This window comes from Bos grunniens, chromosome 19, assembly GCF_055505025.1.
Source record: "Bos grunniens cultivar Pamir isolate PY7600 chromosome 19, Bosgru_T2T1.0, whole genome shotgun sequence".
NCBI lineage: Eukaryota > Metazoa > Chordata > Mammalia > Artiodactyla > Bovidae > Bos > Bos grunniens.
This window is the reverse complement of record NC_141183.1, coordinates 25,475,041-25,494,172: the sequence shown is the minus strand read 5'-3', so window position 1 is coordinate 25,494,172 and position 19,132 is coordinate 25,475,041. Positions and strand designations below refer to the sequence as shown.

The 19,132-nt window shown below is 47.7% G+C and overlaps 1 protein-coding gene across 1 annotated transcript; it reads left to right on the top strand.

The window, feature by feature from the left end:
• The first annotated feature begins 3,791 nt into the window (after positions 1-3,791).
• On the top strand, positions 3,792-9,579 carry HOXB1 (homeobox B1). Its single transcript, XM_086355445.1, has 2 exons — positions 3,792-7,796; positions 8,248-9,579. The coding sequence occupies exons 1-2, from the start codon at positions 7,217-7,219 to the stop codon at positions 8,574-8,576; spliced, it is 909 nt and encodes a 302-aa protein (XP_086211571.1). The 5' UTR covers positions 3,792-7,216; the 3' UTR covers positions 8,577-9,579.
• Positions 9,580-19,132: the final 9,553 nt, after the last annotated feature.

Below are 19,132 nucleotides of genomic sequence, written 5' to 3'. Positions count from 1 at the left end.
TCAAAAGGAGAGCACACTTCATCAATGCCAAAAATACAGGCTCTGCTCCGTTGGAGAGAATTCACCTCCTGGAATCATGGCTTGGTTTGTAATACTCAGGGGCCTCTGAGACTCCAGTTTTCTAAGAGACTTGCTGCTCCATGGACCAGCAGCATCAGCACTACCTGTGGGCTAGTTAGAAATGCAGACTCTTAGGCCCCACTCCAAATCTACTGAATCAAAATCTCAATTTAGCAGATCCCCAAGTAACTTACAGGCAAACTAAAGTCTGAGAAGTACTGCTGGATCACAGTGCCACCTTGCTTCCTGCCTTCCTCCATGTTTAACAATTTTTCACCCACTTTATCTGGTCACCTCCTTCCAATCCTCCCCAACCCAAACCAGAGGCCCAAAGGGCCCTGAATTTTAGCTTCTGCCTGAGTCTTCCCTGAATTCCTGAATCTTCCCTGCCCAACAGAGTGGGAGTTGGGAGGGCCCAACCAAAGGCTCAATCTACCTGCTTAGATCTAGGTACTTTTTGCATCCTGGGGGTGAGAAACAACCAATCCAGGAAATCAGAAGGTCCAGTATTTCCCTTGCTTATTAGAGAGGAGTTAGAGCTGTTTTTACAGGCAACACACAGCCTCTGTTTCTTTCTCCTGTCTCCTGTTCATGAAACTCACCATCTTTGATGCCACCAGAGAAGAACAAAGAGGCAAGGCATTTCTAAAAAGAAATGACTTCTCTTTTCTGTTCCATCTGACTTCAAATTCAAAGGAATGCATGGCAATTTAGAATTCGTAAGGAACTGGACTCAGGGTGCCTAAGTTGTTTTCTAAGTTAGCTCCTTCTGTTTGTTTCATCTCTAGGGTCATCCTTTTTAACCTGAGTCTTCCAGGCTGGCTATGGAGAAGGAAGGCAAAGAGAAGGGAGTTCTTAGACAGGGCAGCAGACTGCCCCCCGTCAATGGCAAGTTAGAGGGCAGTGCCAGGTGGCTGCACTCAGTTATCCCATCCTGATGTGGTATGGCTCCTCTTAAGTGGTCTGTAGGACAGACTGGTTATAAACTGGCTGTGGTTGGAGTGGGAAGGCTTCAGTGCTGTCCTGAAAGCTGCTGGTCAGTCCGTCCTACTCTTGGTGAGTCATTTTTTAAGAAGAATGGCCCATTAATATTATGGTGAAAGCAAAAGACCATTAGATTGAGAAATTATTTGCAATCACTCTAATCCTGAGTCATTACACTTTTAAAAAACTTATGCCTGGGTAAGTCTCTTCCCCTTTCTGGACCTCAGTTTCTCCAACTGTAAAATAAATGGAAGAACTAAATGACTCTAATGTTCTCTGCATCAGTATATGCCAAAAGTATATTCATTAGTCTTCACAAACAACGTATCAAATATTTATTATAGCACCTGGTGTCAGGTGCTTTTAAATGGAGGTGGTGACTTTTGATGTCTGATGATAACCCACTTCCCAAGTATCTGGTAGAGCCATTTTAATGAATTTTAATTTGCCTATTTACACCAACAATCATGCCCCAAGCATTATTTAAGTGAGCAGGGAGAGAAACCTTTTCAACAAGAATGTAATTAGCTGTAGTGCTGTGTGCCAGGCGCCAGGTATTCAATGAATATGAGTATTAAGAAGTGGGACATTTTATAAAAAAAGAGGCACCAAACTTCTTTGCCATGATGTACTAGACTTCATTTTTTTTTTTTAATGTTTATTTATTTATTTAAGGGCTTCCTAGGTGGTGCAGTGGTAAAGAATCTGCCTGCCAGTGCAGGAGACGCAGAAGACACGGATTCAATCCCTGGGTCGGGAAGATCCCCTGGAGTAGGAAATGGCAACCCACTCCAGTATTCTTGCCTGGAAAATTTCACGGACAGAGTAGCCTGGCAGGCTACAGTCCATGGGGTCGCAGAGAGTTGGCTATGACTGGGCACACATACATTTTGGTCACACTGAGCATGTGGGATCTTAGTTCCTGGACCAGGGATGGAACCTGTGGCCCCTGCAGTAGAAGCACTGAGTCCTAACCACTGGGCTGCCAGGAGTTCCCAGTGTACTAGACTTTAAAAATCCCCTTTGGTCAGTGTTTATCTGGTTGCTAGGGCATTAGAACATAGGTACAAGTTATGGGTCTCCCTAAATAGCTCTGCTGAACCTTCTCTCCACCTTTCCTTCAAGTCTCTGACAAACACTCAATGGTCCCACTGTACATCCTTCTGAAATATGCTCTATTGAATACATGTCCTCAGTTTGCAGAAAGTAGACTCTTAGGCCCTACATCAGTCTCTCCACCTGTTGCAGCTAATGTGGCCCAAATCCTCCACTGACCTTTCCAGCCCAGCTCTGCCCTCCTGCTCCCCACCCCCATCCTTCTTCCTACTCAGAAGCAGATATTTGGTGCCTGAAGGAGATATAACAAACTGCTTCCTCCTCTGAGGAGAGAGTTAGCAGTAAAAGTGCCTTCCTAAAACCTTCTCTGGACTTCCCTGGTGGCTCAGATGGTAAATAATCCACCTACGATGCAGGAGACCTGGGTTTGATTACTGGTTTGGGAAGATCCCCTGGAGAAGGAAATGGCAACCCACTCCAGTATTCTTGCCTGGGAAATCCCATGAACAGAGGAGCCGAGTGGGCTGCAGTCCATGGGGTTACAAAGAGCTGGACATGACTGTGTGGCTAACACACAAAACCGTCTCTAATTCCCAACCACCACAGAAAAATCACAGTCTGGACAGTCATTTGGATACAAATTCAGCTCAGTTAGTGTTCAATAAAGTTTCCAATGTGGATATTTTGGCCACAACCACTATACCTGGATAAGCCCAATTAAGTAGCAACTTAATAATAAGTTAATAATAAGTGCAACTCTTCATGTCACTCTAATCTTTCCTTTTAGCAAGATCCCAACTCTCTGACTTACTTTTCCATCCAGATAGAGGTTTACATCCTGTTCTGACATCACAGAAGTCAGGTTCAACCCTCAACCCTGACAAGGACAGTTTTCTCCCAAATTGGGAAAGTCAGGGAGTTCTTGTTAATGCCCAATCTCAAATCTTTCTGCTGCAGTTTTAATATATTATATAATATTAGAGTTATATTAGGTGAGGTTAGGGTTTGTTATAGATTATATAATACTAGGCTTTACTTAAAAAAAACCACCTCTTCAGTTTAGAAGAAAACTCTTTGCCTAAACACAGGCAGCCTTCTGAATTTTCAATGAAATGTGCATATGATAAAGTACATATTACATAATATATGTGATATGGTATATAAAAATATAGCACATCTGCTATTTTCCCATCACATATTTCCATATTTTAATATGTCAGTTATATTAAAAACAGAAGACTGCTCATAGTATTTCAGAATGTGCATGTATATGTTAATATCATACACTTACAGAGTTCTCTATGGTTTATGTTTTCTTGTTTGCTTTAATCCTACTAACAATGTAGGGAGGTAAGTAGTATTAAACCCATGCTTCTTCTCTGAGGCTGAGATTCAGAGAAACCAGGGAACTTGTCCAGGATTATAATGCTAAGAAATGGTTAAGCAACGATTTGAACCCAAGTTTTCTAGGCCCAAAACTAATAGTTTTCCCATTACAATATGCACCATCCACAGTCTATGGTTCTCAACCAGACATGTGACATTTTAATGAGCTTGCAATAAAACACACCCCTAAATTCAGATTGCATCCTCCCCAAAAACAGCAACAAGAAATCATTTCTTATAGAGAAAAAAATTATAACCCCAAATATCCTTTTAATTCTTAAGTTCCAATCTTTGATCTTGGGCTTTGGCCTTTAAGATCTGGGCTGGGAGAGCAGGCGGAGAGGCACTTAAGGACTTAACGAAAGATCTGTTCCGATTGCTTCTGCCAACCTTCACCTAAAGCAGCTTCCTCCATTGAAAGGTCCAGAATCAGGTATAAACTACTAACACATCCCTATTCTGATTTGAATGGTCTTGTCTTTGTGGCATAGGGACCAGCATCTCTCAAAGATCGTATCAGTTCTAAATATTCCTGTGTTCTCCTTGCTCACCTATATGTCTAAATAGGTTATAAAAAGAGGAAATCAACCATTTTTAACTTTGGTGTTGAGTCTACACAGACCATCCCTGGTGAATTTAATCTGGCCAACCAGATACTCCTATAGGCCACAGGCTACTTCAGATGGGGATTACTTTGTTTTGGTTGCCCTCAGCTGTGGGTTTAACAAGGAATCCAGGCTCCATAGATTTTCTCCTCAAGCCAGAGGCCAGTGAGGTTTCTTTTAAGGAGGAAGAGACTGGGAACCTAAGAACCCACGTTGCCTTTTCTCTCAGTCCTTTCTGCTGGGGTTGGGAGTTATTTAGTTGCTCAGTCATGTCTGACTTTGCAACCCCGTAGATTGTAGCCCACCAGCCTCAGTCCATAGGATTTCCCAGACAAGAATGCTGCCATTTCCTCCTCCACGGGATCTTCCAGACTCAGGGATTGAACCCATGTCTTCCGCACTGCAAGAGGATTCTATACTGCTGAGCCACCAGGGAAGCCAGCAGGAAATCTGGAAAGTTTTCATCTTTCTGCTACATAGGAGAAGGTAGCAAGGTTCAGGGATGAATTGGGAAGCTGAGGCCTAAACAATTACTGCACTTGATAGTACAATTTGAGACACTTTTGCTCCATCCCTTTCCTTCTGTATTTATAATAGACTATTGGTGACTTCAGCTATTAACTAGGGAGACTGCATTTCCCCAACTCCCAGAATGATTTCTACTCTTTTATCAATCTGATTTGGAATTTACTTCCTCTTTTAGACCTCAAATTGTTTCCTTGATTAGAAGAGCAAGGGATGAGGTGAGGAGGTTCTCCCTGGGAGGGAAATGTAGAAAGTGGAGTCTCAAGTCTCCCAGAAGAAGGGCAGCCAGGTCAGATAAAGGCCTAGCTCAGATGTGAGGTTTGAAGGGAAACCCTGGTTCCCTTCTTCCCTCTTTTCCAAAGGCCTCTGTGGAGGACATCTTAAAGTGAGAGGAAACAGTTGGGAGCATCTACCAATCCAAAAAGGGCAACAGAAATATGCTTGCTCTCACCTCAATACTCCTTTTCTCGTCAATCCTTCTGCAGCCACTGCCTGCCCCCTCCAACTTCCACCTCCCACCTCAACCCTCCTTTCCTTTGTCCATCCTCATCCCTTGGCACTGAACAGTCTCTCACCCTCCCCCACTGCATCTCTCTTAAAAGAGTTGCCAGCTGGTCCCTCCCCACAACTTGTCCTGCTCCTCTGAAGCAGAGGGAGGGAAGCAGGGGTCCTGTGAAATGCTTTAAGCTTTTTCATAGTTGGGGGCTAAGTAAGGCTCACAGTTATTAAGAAAAGAGAAAGGCAGTGCAAGTCTGGTGATAGAGACGGAAAGTAGAAGAGAGCAGGCAAAGCAAGGGAACTGGGAAACAGAAAGAGGGAGCAGTGACACAGAGACTGAGAGAGACAACTTTGGGCCTCCTGCAGAGAGATGAGGACTCGCCCTGCCCTTTCTGGGGTGGGGAAACCCGAGAAGTTTTGAGGGTCCTCTCTGGGCCTGTCCCACCTGCTTTCCCTTCCTCCCCTTAGCTCAGTTGTTTACAGAGATCCTCCTCTGAACTCTTGCCCTCCTGGACTTGCCCTAGCCCCGGCCCCAGGGCTCAGCCAGGCAGACACCCTGACAGATTACAAATGAGCGTGGGTGTTAGATTGCGCCAAGCTCTTGTCCCCAGAGTCTGGAGGAGGGGAATCAATGGGCTCTACCTAAGAGCTTCCCTCTAGTTCCATCTCAGTCTGAACGGACTGAAGGAGGCACTTCCTGTTCCCCTCCCCTCCCCCAACCATAACCCAACAGACACACCCAGCAGAAAGGGGTGAGACTCCCCTCCTGAGCCTCAAGACCCGCCACTCGCCACTCAGAAGCTCCCATTCTCTAAGCAAAGTCCTTTGATCTATTCTACAAAATTCCTTGGAAACTTGAGTAATCTTTAAGATATAACTGCTGTTGAATTTACGGATTTGAGGCTTGGGATTTTGGGGGAGAGGGGTGTGGGGCAGGAAGGAACCAGAAGAATGCACTACACTAGTTTAAAGCATTTCAGGAAAAGAATAAAAATTCCCTCGTCTTCACCTGTAAGTAAACATCACCTAGCTCTGTGCTCATTGTGGCTCTCTGGAGAGACACAGGGAGTTATTTGAGTCTGAGTGAGTGAGCCAACTACAGCTATGGATGGCTAGAGAGAGGATAAATACATCCGGAGAGATGAGTTGATGGATAGGTAGGGAAGGAATATAAATATGGAGAGAGATGGAGGAACAGAGAGATGGATTGAGACAGAGAGAATATAAAAAGAAGCTGAGGGAGAGAAATGGATGTGTGAATGAGGAGAGAGTGGTTATGTAGAGAGGTGGAGAGGGGAATGGGGCATTTCTCATCCTCTTCTCCGCAGTTCTGTCATCTTGTCTTGCTCCTTGAAATGCCAGTTTTCCACCCCTCACTTAATGAATTCTTTCTCTAGATTCTAGGCCCTGCCTCACACCCTTAGGTGTTTTTGCACCCTCTTCCTTCACAGTCATCCATTTGGCCCAAGACAACATACCTCACTTGGCTGTTCTAGCCCATCACCCCAAATTAGGAGAAAGAAACTCAGAGTGGGAGTTCTGGGCAAAGGAGGCTGGATTCCCCATCTCCTGGTCTACAGACTTGGGGAGGGGGTTGCTCCTTTGTGAGGTGAGGGGGGCGGTGGTGGGAAGAATGAAGGGCAGCTGGGTTGAATTTGTCCAAATCTAATAACCTAGGAGCCTATTGAAGGCCTTGGGGACTGAGAGGGGAGGAAAGTCTTGAATATTCCTCTAACTTTTGCCCCTCTCCCTCTGGTCCCTTCTTTCCGAAAGTCTTTGAAGAAAGATGTTTTTGACGCTTCCATGTCGCCCTCAGATGGATGGGCTGCGGGTGATTGAAGTGTCTTTGTCATGCTAATGCTTGGGGGGTGATGGATGGGCGCTGGGGCTGCCAAACTGTGGCCCGCTGCGCCCATTGGCCTGGGAGAGATCACATGCACCCTTCCACCCCCACTCCCTACCCCCTTCCTGGGGGAGCGCTGGCCCAGGCGAGCTGGGTTAGGCCATGGATGCAAGCTTCGGCGCTGTGACATACTGCCGAAAGGTTGTAGGGCAAGAGGGTGTCTCCCCCAAACGGGCCGACCCTCCTGCGGCCTCCACGCATGGACTATAATAGGATGAACTCCTTCTTAGAGTACCCACTCTGTAACCGGGGACCCAGCGCCTACAGCGCCCACAGCGCCCCTACCTCCTTCCCCTCGAGCTCGGCTTCTGCTGTTGACAGCTATGCAGGCGAGACCCGCTATGGTGGGGGGCTGCCCAGCTCTGCACTGCAGCAGAACTCAGGCTATCTGGCCCAACAGCCACCCTCGGCATTAGGGGTGCCCTTCCCCAGCTCTGCGACCTCGGGGTACTCCCCGGCTGCCTGCAGTGCCAGCTACGGGTCTTCTCAGTACTACCCTCTGGGCCAGCTGGAAGGAGATGGAGGCTATTTTCATCCTTCAAGTTACGGGGCCCAGCTAGGGGCCTTGTCCTCCGATGGCTATGGAACCGCTGGAGTGGGCCCAGGGCCCTACCCTCCACCACAGCCCCATTATGGGAACGAGCAGACAGGGAGCTTTGCACCGGCCTGTGCTGATCTCCTCTCCGAGGACAAGGAATCGGCCTGCACGTCAGAAACGAGCACCCCTACAGCCCAGACCTTCGACTGGATGAAGGTTAAGAGGAACCCACCCAAGACAGGTAGGGCTCAGATGTGGCCACCCCCTCTCTAGGGGCTCAGAGCGGCTCTGCTGCTTTTGCATTGAGGTGTCCTGGGCTGGGTTCCTGTCTGCACCACCGGGTAGAGGCAGGTAAGAGCACTGTGCTCAGTCTCAGGTCAGGTGGGGTCTCCCCACCCAGTGAGTGCCCAGTTATCCTTAAGAGTAAGTCTCCAGACACACCCCTACTTCGATCTGTGTGCTCAGCGCAGGCCTAGGACCTGGTGTTCCGAGGAGGGGGAGCTGGGGGGTGGAAGTGTGGGGGCTGCTCCAGGTTGCCTGGAGGGGTGCCTGGTGATCCATGGAAACTTTGAGAGCTGAAGCTGGATAGAATGGTGACTGGGGGTGCAGAGCTGGCGGGGCAGGGGGGCGGTGGGGAGGGGAAGGAGAAAGAGGAGAGAACTGACGTGGCCCTTCTCTTGCCCCGCCCCTAGCGAAGGTGTCCGAGCTGGGCCTGGGCACGCCAGGTGGCCTCCGCACCAACTTCACCACTCGGCAGCTGACCGAACTGGAGAAGGAGTTTCATTTCAACAAGTACCTGAGCCGGGCCCGGAGGGTGGAGATCGCTGCCACCCTGGAGCTCAATGAGACGCAGGTCAAGATATGGTTCCAGAACCGGCGCATGAAGCAGAAGAAGCGGGAGCGGGAGGGAGGCCGGGTGCCCCCAGCCCCTCCAGGCTGTCCCAAGGAGGCGACTGGAGACACCTCCGACCAGTCCACGTGCACCTCCCCGGAGGCTTCGCCCAGCTCTGTCACCTCCTGAACTAAACCTCCCACCCGGGACTCCTCGGCACCAGAGCACCAAGGAGTCCTGTCCAGCCCTCTCCTCTGTTCTCCCTAATCTCAGCCTCAGCTCAACTATTTAGCCTGGGGCGCCAGTTCAGAGCTGCCTTTGGGAGGAATGGGGGACTGCTTTCCTCCAGTCTGGGCAGGGTGCTGATGGCTGGGGACCTTACCGGACCAGAGGCACGGGAGACCCAACCTGTCTAATGCGAGGGAAGGGCTTCCCTCTGCCTCTAATCTGGGTATCAGCCCTCGGGTAGGGTGGGAGCAAGTCCCAACCTCCCGGGTTCTCTTTTCCCTTCCAACTTCCATTTGTTCAGTCCAGTGCCTTTGAGCTTCGAGGACTCTCCTCTCCTGCTCTCTTATCCTAACTCCCCCTTCTAGGCCCGGGACAGAGAGAAGGTTTCCTGTGTGGGAGGTATTTGGGTGCTGGCGTGTAACCAACGCTTAATCTCTCTAGTTGCCACAGACCTTACAGTAGCACCAGCTGCCTTGTGACAGACCAAAAAGCTCCCCCCACCACCCCCATCGAACCCTATTAACCCCCTCCTGGCACATTTGTATTGCACTAGCGGCCTCCAGAGGTTGTTTTCTGAGACCTGTCCCCCCCCCCACCCCCCACCCGCTACTTCATCTCGAAGCTACCAAAATGTTTTGGAACTTGGTACTTCAGAGACTTCTGGAATGTTGTTTGAGGCTGGACCCCAGCAAGCCTCTACCAGGAAGGCGCAGGCTCGCCCCAACTAGTTCCTCCCCTATTTATTGCCTCCTGGAAAAGCCAGGACCTTCTTCCTCATCTCCACCCCCACCCCTGGTGCAGCCCAGGGAAGCCCAGGTGCAGGGAGAGCTCCGACCAGCATCAAGCATTTCTCTGAACCTTGGGACAGTGGAGACACCACTCTTTCTGGAAACCTGAGCCCCAAGCAACCGGGTTCTCTCTGTACCTCCAGCTACCTCATTTCAATAAATTCTGTTTTCCCCTCCTCCCGCCTCTTCTGCTCCTCTGTCTAGGGGTAAAGGAGGCTCTCTCCAAGAGCGCTGGGGTGGAGAGATGAGGAAAGAGTAGATGCAAGTTGGCTGAGTTGGAAGCATCTGAGCTTTATGATCTCAGTTGGGTAAAAAGAAGGACTTACTGGGTGGGGCCTAAGCAGAACCGGGTCCCAGGTTTCCTAATCTGACAGCCGTCAGCCCTCCGGTCATTGGAGGAACGTGGGAAGACCTGGAGGGGAAAGGCGGTGGGGAGGCAACAGTTTGGAGACCTTGCAGGGAGGAGAAAGGCAGGAAAGAATAGTGGATCTGTTTGGAGAGAACAGAAAAGGGTGTGAAAAGAGGAGGAAGTTGGGGAAAGGCGAAGGGAAGGGCCCCTCTACCCCTTCCCCCTCTTCCCTCCCCTATATCCAGAGCGAGGCTTGGCATAAAGTGAGCCTCAGTAAATATTTGCTGGGAAGACTGTGTACTGTCCCGTTCCCGCCGATTCTTGCTTAGAGAAAGTCAGAGGGTGCGTCGCCCGACAAACTTCAGACTGGCACACAGGTTAACCCCTCCACTCCCGCCCCCAGGCCGGCGCCTTTCCACCCAACCGGGACATCGGCGCCCGGGAGCCGGCGCGGCTGGGAGACTCCGGCCGTACCCGCTGCCTCCGAAGTGCGGTCCATCCGGCTCACAGAGACCGCCCGGGGCTCCAGCGCTGGACGGCGCGGGAGGCGCGGAGAAAGGGCCGAGGGGTCGGTGCGGTGCGGGGGAGACAGCGGCAAGTTGGAGCCTCGAGGGCCTGGGGTGGGCGGAGGAGGTAAACCCCAGTCCCGCGATGACCTTTTTACCTCGAAGCGCCCCCAGGCTTTCCAAACAAGCCGACACGGCGCCCACGCGGGTAGCAATTGTCTCCCGGCGGGTCCCACTGACCACAGGTCCCCTTTGGTCGGCGGAGACGGGGGCAAGGAAGGGGGCCAGGGTCGGGCAGCGCCGAGACGGTAGCAAACCGTCAGCTTTCCCGCCCTGAAGTGCAGTCCGGAGAACGCGGGTCTGCGGCTTCCCGCCCGGTTTATTGATTCCGGGGATCCCGGGAGCCCCAGTGCCTTGGACCAGGACAGCTGGGAGCGAGCAGCAGGACCAAGGGGGCGTTTTATCCACTCTATCTAGTGATTTCTCGACCTTTCGAAGGAAGACAAGGAGCGAAAAAGACTAGCAGTGTGCGCAAGAAACGCCGAGCGTTTGCTTCCTAATGAAATTGGTGCTGTTATAGGAGAGGCCAAGTTATCAATAATTGCGCAGTCCAGCTGGAGAAGAAGACAAGTGGTTTGGAAGAGGAAGCTCAGATTTCCCAGAAGCTGATGCTTTGCCCTCTGTGTTTAAAAAAAAAAAAAAAATCTATTTGCTTTTCTGCATGTAATTGAAATTGCCACCAAGGTCGGTTTCCCCAAAGGGGTCACCTTGACAGAGGGCACAGAGCAGTGTCTATGGAAACAAAACTCCCTTTGCTTGCAGCCATTTGATGTCAGCTGATAGAGCCTTCTGATTGGGGTATTTCTGGATCCTGTAAACTTTGGCCCACTGGGCAGAAAATCAAGGAGGAGGAAGGACCTTTTGTTAGAGCAGGACCCAAAGGATGATGACCCTGGACCTCAGACTGGGGCTCACAGGGCCTGGGGGAGGTTGATCTATTGGGTTTTTGGCCAGCAGAAGGAACCATTTGATCCCCCCACCCCATGGAGGGTTGAGGGGCAAAATTCTCTGTTAACAGGCTTGCTCAAAAGAATCCACAATACATCCGAGCGCCCCCCATCCTCTTTGATCCTAACTCCTTTCCTGCTTTGTACTGTCCCCAAATCCTACTTATCTGAGGCCTCAGACTGGTCTACACGGAAGTTATTTATTGCAGAAACAAAAGGTCACTATATTTTCCTATCTAAAATGACAAAGGAGTGGTCGGTACAAACAAACAATCAAACAAGCAAAAACACATTGTTAAACTTTCCAGAATAGATGACACGCTGCTTCCTTCATAGTCTCCACCATGCCTTTCAGATAGGTGGTTTTTTCACAGCCATTGAGGGGACAAAGGGAATTCTATTTACCAGGAAATCTGAAAACACATTTTCTGCAAAATTTAAAGGCCTCTATTCCAACATCTCCGTTTACCAGATCTCCAAAAAGTCTCCTGTTTTGAAAAGAAAACTCTTGAAATAAAGATACACCCTCCCCCCCTTGATTCTTCATGGTGGGGAAAGTTCTTCTCAGGTTGAAAGTTTGTCAAGGTTTCTGAGGAGTAGCTCCCGGCCCCTCCCCCACCATGTAGCCTCCACTCCACCCAACCCTCTGCACCATCTGTTTCTCAGCCCTAAGTGTGAACTTTTCCTCTTTCATTTGCTTTTTTTCTTTAGCGTTTGTTCTTCCAATGTGAGGCCCTTTGATCTGGATGAGAGAGACAAGAAAAAGAGATTTTAAAAGCCCTTACTTTTAACGTGGATGTCTTTGTTATGAATATTTCTTGCACCAATACCACTGGGCTGCTGGAGGGGAGTTGGTGGGATGGGGCGTGGAGGAGGTAGGGAGGCTAGGGGCATCTCCTGATGATAAGAGCACAGGGATCCAGATGAACCTGAGAGGAAGGCCAAGATATGTGGGTTCAAATCCTTCAGAGGGTTGGGTGGAGTGGAGGCTACATGGTGGGCCCTGCTTCTCACAGCCTTGTGGCCTTGGGCAGGTTGCCCAGTTTAATTTTCTCCAAGATGGGCATCTATTTCATAGGGTTGATATTAATAAATAGGTTTATATGTATACAATGCTAGGGAGCAGCCCCTAATAAATAAATGTGAGCCATGATAACACCTATAATTATTAAAGGGAACATGTCCCTAATCAATTCCAGGGTACATCTTGACCCTTTGGGGTACACACACATTTTCACTTCTCACACTCATGTCTTGTCTGATCCCTGAATGGTGGATGAGACTAGAGACAGGTTCTGGAGCTAAGGACAGGTAGAAGGGATTCCCTTCTGAGCAGCTGAGAACACTCAGGTGGGTCTGGTCGAGACCCTTTCCTCCAGGTCTCAGCCCACTCACCTGCAGAAGAGGAGAGTTGTCCTGGGCCTCCAGCACTGTCTCTCCCTTCTCTACTGGGAGAGTGGGTCAGAAGCCCTGAAGGCAGACACGTTGAGTTCCTAATTTAGAGTAGTGGAGGGCAAGGGCTCTGTGAAGCTTAGTTTTCAGTGTGGTTCCCCTTAGTTTTAGTGTGGTTCTCTTATCGGCTGGGTGAGTGAATTTATGCCAGTTAATCAGTTTCCCTGTGCTTCCGTTTCTTCAGATGTAAAATGAGGGAAGTTGAATAAGTGAGATACAAGAGACATGCTTAGATAACACTGCCTGGCAGTGTGCAGTAGAGGTTTTCTGTTTTAGGTATTCATATAAGACATTTTTTATTGAGGTGTGCTTGGCCTTGGTATTCTAGAAGCAGACATTCTCTAACCTTCATCCTCCAGCACCGTACCTGCAGACTCTTGTGGTACCATAACCATGGAATTTGCTGCTGGGAAGTAAAACAGTTATGAATGAAAATGTTCAGGGTAGCCCCACAGAATACTAATTCATAGCAAGTGCAGCATCAGAATGAGACATACTTTGGGCCAGACAGTCTCATTGTATAATTCTGAGAGCACATTCTCACTGTTGTCCATGACTTTGGCACCCCCTGCAATTGTGCCAGATTTTATTTTGTGATGGTTCGGTCCTAGCTCTATGAACTTCCTTGCATGCCCTCCTTCATATGACTCAACCACAATATTCCAGATGCTTCATCTTTTGCAGTTTCATAGAACAGGAGTTGGAGATGCAAAATATTTAATATCCATTCCTGGGAGAACAGAATGGCTCAAGCAGCTGTTGACCCCATTCAAAGTAGGACCTCTTGGCCACTGTCATTCTCTTCATTGGGAAATAAGTAAATCAGGTGCTACAGAGAAGAAAAAATATTGTAGGAAGTCAGGAGACCAGAGCTTCCTCTACCAAGGGCGTCCTTGAATCAGTCACTTAACCTCTCTGTGCCTGCTTTCCCAGTCTTTAATATAAGTTGCATTATCTCACTTCAGCTTTACTCATCCTTCCTTCTGATAATAGAAGACGTAAGTGGGAAAGAATGTTAAACTTGGTCTGGGATAGGGGATGGTAGGGAGGGGTGGGGAGAGCATCATGTTGTATGTATATAGCCTACAGGCTTAGTTAGAGCTAATTAAGATGACTGTTTCTCCCCCACCCACTCCAGTCAGTTTCCTCCAGCTCTCAAGATCACTAGCCTGGGTCTAGACAATTCTGAGCCCTATAGCCCTTTCTGCCTGGAGGGTGAACTTAGGAGGGAGGGAGCCCTACAAAACATGTGCCTTCTGTTCCTCAGAGGCCCCAAAGCTCCCTTCAGTTTACTCTGGCCTGACAGCTCTGTTTCAACCCCCACCTTGGAGATGAGGCAGCTCAGTATTTACTCAGCCAGAGAGGTTTGCCCAGAAGCCTGGCCTCCCCAGCCAGCTCCTGCTGGCTCTGCTCTGCAGCCCCCACCCCCTTCCTTCCTGGTTCATGGAGAGTTCAGCCCTGAATGGCTTGCAGCCCCCCACCCCCCAGCCCCAGAGGAGCTGCCTGTCCAGGGGAGGCCAGAGGGCGGGGGAAGGGTCCCGGTCGTGGGGTCATGCCCTGGTCTCTCCACTCTTGCTGGACCAGTGCCTGGGCCTCCCAGAGGAGAGGCGACTCAGCACATGATTGTCTTTTTGGGGAAGGGGTGTATGGAGATTGGCTAAAATGGGACTGTCAGGTTGGGGACATGATCCAGGACTGCAAAGGGCCATGTTATTAGTGTCATTGAACTACATCTAATGGTAGAAAAATTTGGTAAACTTGTAATAGCTTGGACTCTCTTTCCAGAGATACTAAAAGCCCGAAGACAATAAAGAAGTGACATGCATGTTATCAGCATCCACATATGAAAATAGCCTCTAACTTCCTGTTTAGAGTGTAAGATGCATGAAAGCTGAGATTTCTGTTTTGCTCATTGCCGTATTTCTAGTGCCTTTAACAATGCCTGGAACATAGTAGATGCTCAGTAAATATTTGCTGGACAAGTGAATATTGAAGCAAATTCCTCTTGTCTAGAAGTCGATCACTCCCCAAAATGGTGTTCCGAAACGATGTCATTTCAGACGTTTAATTAGTCCAAGAGCGTTACCATGATCAATGGATTCATACGAAAATAATGAAAGTAGGGCGACAGATGGATGGGGACCTAGGAGGCATTTTCTTCTTCGACTTCCGTTCATTCATTAAAGGTATTTATCTCAGGCTAATGACAGAGTTCCCTTTGCAGCTCCAGAACAAGTGTGCTCCCAGGGCTCACCCATAGAGTTTTTGTTTGTTTGTTTTGTTTGGGCTTCCTTTACTGTAGCAAGTGTAAACTCAAGAAAAGACTCAATTTTAGAAATGTCAAGGGTTTGAAGGCCCAGCTGGATGTTTAGATTGGTAGAAATGTTGATAGAAAATAAAGAAACTGTCTTTCTGTAGGGAGATCTAGGCAGGTGGTTCCGCTGCGGACAAGTCTTCCTTTCTCTTCTGCATCACTCAACTCAACTCCACAGAGTGCGGTGTCCTTTATGCACCAATGGACCAACGTTTCCTTTTCTGAAAATGTTTGGGATGTCCTCCCTTTCTAGGCCCAATAAAGTGAAATCACACATGGGAGTGCTTAGGTTTGTTTGGGTCTGAAAGAGAACATTGAGGGGAGCATTACTTTTAATGCTTAACGGAAGTCAAGGGCGATAATGGTTATCTACTGGAAGTTTCTCAGAACTCTTGGGAAGATCATCCATTCTGGTGTGGTTAGTTACCATTGTTGGGAATTAATGACATCTTCTTGCTCAGTCCCACTGTAGCCCTACACATGTGGATCCTGGTCACCTAACTTAAAGCAAGAAAAAGGAAGCGAAAAGTGTCATGGAAAAGAAAAAATCACCTCCAGCCCCTGGAGTTCTTCTCTGGGGTTAGATTTCTAGATCAAGGGCCCCCTAAGAAGAACGGAGTTGGGGGAGGGAATTCCTCATCAGTGACCTGAAAAAACTCAAAGGTTCAAGGGTCCTAGGCATGGTTCTGACAATTTTAACCAGAGTTCTCTGATTCTCCATTTCAGACACAGCCTTTGCTGGAAGCTAATGTTTTGGGGGCTGGGGAGTCTGAAGAGGCAGAAGCTGGACATCAAGCTGTGCAGAAGAAAAGCCTCCGAGGCATGTGTGAAGAAACAGGCTGGCAGTTGGCAGAAAGAGCTGTCCCACAATCTTCTAGAGCCCCGAGCTTCCCACCCTCCACCACTTCCAGTTACTCCACTGTCTCTCTACTTCACTCAGACATTTTTCAGAACTCAGTTTTCAATCCCCACCTTTGGGGCCTGGTAGGAGGGACACTACCCTGAGTTAGAGGAAGGCAGGAAGGCCACGCCTTCTCTGAAGGATGGGTGGGGTGAGGCAAGTTCCTAATCCTGCAGGGGGTCTGTATTCAGCAATTCAAATTCAGTGATTTGGGTGCATTGGATGGGGCTTGCAAAGACACCTTTGAAAGGGTTTGCATGCTTGCCTTGCCATGCATTTCAAAACCCGTTGAAATCCACACCTTAACACATTCCCAAAGAGACATGCCAATTTCTCTCACACGTTCACAGACCTATCTATAAACAAGCACTGCTTCTTGTGCCTCCGAACTACAACCAAACAGACCTTGTACACAGTTCTGCACACGTGGCTGCAACAGTCAGAGAAAGCAATCTGGGGAGACAAGTATTGTTACCTGTGTGGGAAGGTTCTCTTTCTCTTCTCTCTTTGGAATTTATGTTTTGACTGTTAAGTGGTATAAAATGAAGTTTTGAAGAAAAGTTGTCTGCATAGAGGTGAAAAGAAAGGGCCTTTTGCTCACTTTCCTCTAATCCATCTCTACAGAATCCCCAGGATAGAAATGAAAAGGAAGGAGGCAAGTTATGAGTCATTTCTCCATGTTGGGTGGCATGTGGCTATGCACTCAGTGGGAAAGCAAAATTAAGAGAAAGTGAAACAAGCAAACAATCCCAAACAGGACTTCTCCTTCACAGAGTACCAGAGATCTGGAGGGCTGATTTTTTTTCCCCCTGGTTTTCATTTGGGTGTTTGGACCAGAGTTCAGTAGACTTTACCTGAGTCTTCCTACCTTGAGTAGAAAAAAGAAAAAGAGCTTGTGCTTATCCCTAGAATGTAATGATGAAGAACAGAGAGACAGACACAAAACAAAAGAAAAAAAAGCATCCAGTTAGTGCTCAATATTAGTCCTTGCTTTGGGTTCTTCAACATCCTATTAAAAAAAAAAAATTCAAAAGTGTGTTAAATAAATCTACCAAAAATAATCAGAGTGTCTTCCAGAATCCTCCCTTTATGAAAAACTCCCTCTGTTTCACTAGAGAAAAAAAAAATTGTTTTTTTTAAATTCCTCTCTTTGAATACTGTCTCTAAGTCAAAGGGTTGTGGAAACTGGAAAAATGTTTTGCTTTACTCTTTCTTTTCCTCCAGTCCTCTTATACGTAGTTCTCTGAAAAACAGGATCCTAGTTTGAATTTAATTTAATCAGTACAAAATACTTATTGCTTTTACATCTTCTGCATTGGCCAGGGGCTGAGCTGGTCTCAATCTCAGATTTCTCCCTTGGAAAACAAGAAAAGACAGGATTCTCTCTCTTTTCTCTCTCCCCAGAATTCTCAAGTTTAGTTTTCAGTTTTATTTTTGGTGACAAGTGTAAATGTTTGTTCAGTTGCTGAGACATAACTCAGATTCTTCTCTGGGGTCAGGAGTCCTCTTCCATCCTCTCCTTTCAACTGAGGCAGGGCTCCAGACATAGATAGTTTTTTCTGACAGAGTGGGTCTCACTCAGCACCCTTACTGCCTCTTTCCATTTCAGCCTGGAAATGAGAGCTGTTTCCTGAATCATAGGGTCCATTCTCTCTTGAGGTCCGAAGCTCTTGATTGGGAAAGGAGAGAGAAAAGCTCATGGGTCCCTAATATGTGTGAATAGTAATCTTTCTATGTAGACTTTCCTTTCCTTCCAACACACACATACACACACACACACACACATACACACACAATTCTGCAAGCTTAATGAAGGGTTTTTAAGGTTTAAGGGATTGTAAAGGCAAAAGGGAGAGGTGTTTTTGTTCAGACCTCTGGCTGCTGCTAAGTCACTTCAGTCGTGTCTGACTCTGTGCGACCCCATAGACGGCAGCCCACCAGGCTCCCCCGTCCCTGGGATTCTCCAGGCAAGAACACTGGAGTGGGTTGCCATTTCCTTCTCCAATGCATGAAGAGAAACATGAAAGTGAAGTCGCTCAGTCGTGTCTGACTCTCAGCGACCCCATGGACTGCAACCTTCCAGGCTTCTCCGTCCATGGGATTTTCCAGGCAAGAGTACTGGAGTGGGGTGCCATTGCCTTCTCTGAGACCTCTGGCAGATATTGCCAAATTCAGACTTAAATTGAAGAAAGTAGGGAAAACCACTAGACCATTCAGGTATGATCTAAATCAAATCACGTACGATTATACAGTGGAAGTGAGAAATAGATTCAAGGGATTAGATCTGATAGACAGAGTGCCTGAAGAACTATGGATGGAGGTTTGTGATATTGTACAGGAGACAGGGAGCAAGACCATCCCCAAGAAAAAGAAATGAAAAAAAAGCAAAATGGCTGTCTGAGGAGGCCTTACAAATAACTGAAAAGAAGTAAAAAGCAAAGGAGAAAAGGAAAGATATACCCATTTGAATGGTGAGTTCCAAAGAATAGCAAGGAGAGATAAGAAAGCCTTCCTCAGTGATCAGTGCAAAGAAATAGAGGAAAACAATAGAATGGGAAAGACTAGAGATCTCTTCAAGAAAATTAGAGATACCAAGGGAACATTTCATGCAAAGATGGGCTCAATAAAGGACAGAAATGGTATGGACATAACAGAAGCAGAAAATATTAAGAAAAGGTGGCAAGAATACACAGAAGAACTACACAAAAAAGATCATCACAACCCAGATAATCATGATGGAATGATCACTCACCCAGACATCCTGGAATACGAAGTCAAGTGGGCCTTTGGAAGCATCACTACGAACAAAGCTGGTGGAGGTGATGCAATTCCAGTTGAGCTATTTCAAATGCTGAAAGATGATGCTGTGAAAGTGCTGCACTCAATATGCCAGCAAATTTGGAAAACTCAGCAGTGGCCACAGGACTGGAAAAGGTCAGTTTTCATTCCAATCCCAAAGAAAGGCAATGTCAAAGAATGCTCAAACTACTGCACAGTTGCACTCATCTCACATGCTAGTAAAGTAATGCTCAAAAATCTCCAAGTCAGGCTTCAATAGTACATGAACCATGAACTTCCAGATGTTCAAGCTGGAATTAGAAAAGGCAGAGGAACCAGAGATCAAATTGCCAACATCCGTTGGATCATTGAAAAAGCAAGAGCATTCCAGAAAAACATCTACTTCTGCTTTATTGACTATG

What these genes read in the sequence shown, in the direction of transcription:
- HOXB1 (XM_086355445.1), top strand. Translation starts at nt 7,217, where the DNA reads ATGGACTATAATAGGATGAACTCCTTCTTAGAGTACCCACTCTGTAAC. An exon ending in GAGGAACCCACCCAAGACAG is followed by an intron (nt 7,797 to 8,247) that starts GTAGGGCTCAGA and finishes CCCCGCCCCTAG; the next exon opens with CGAAGGTGTCCGAGCTGGGC.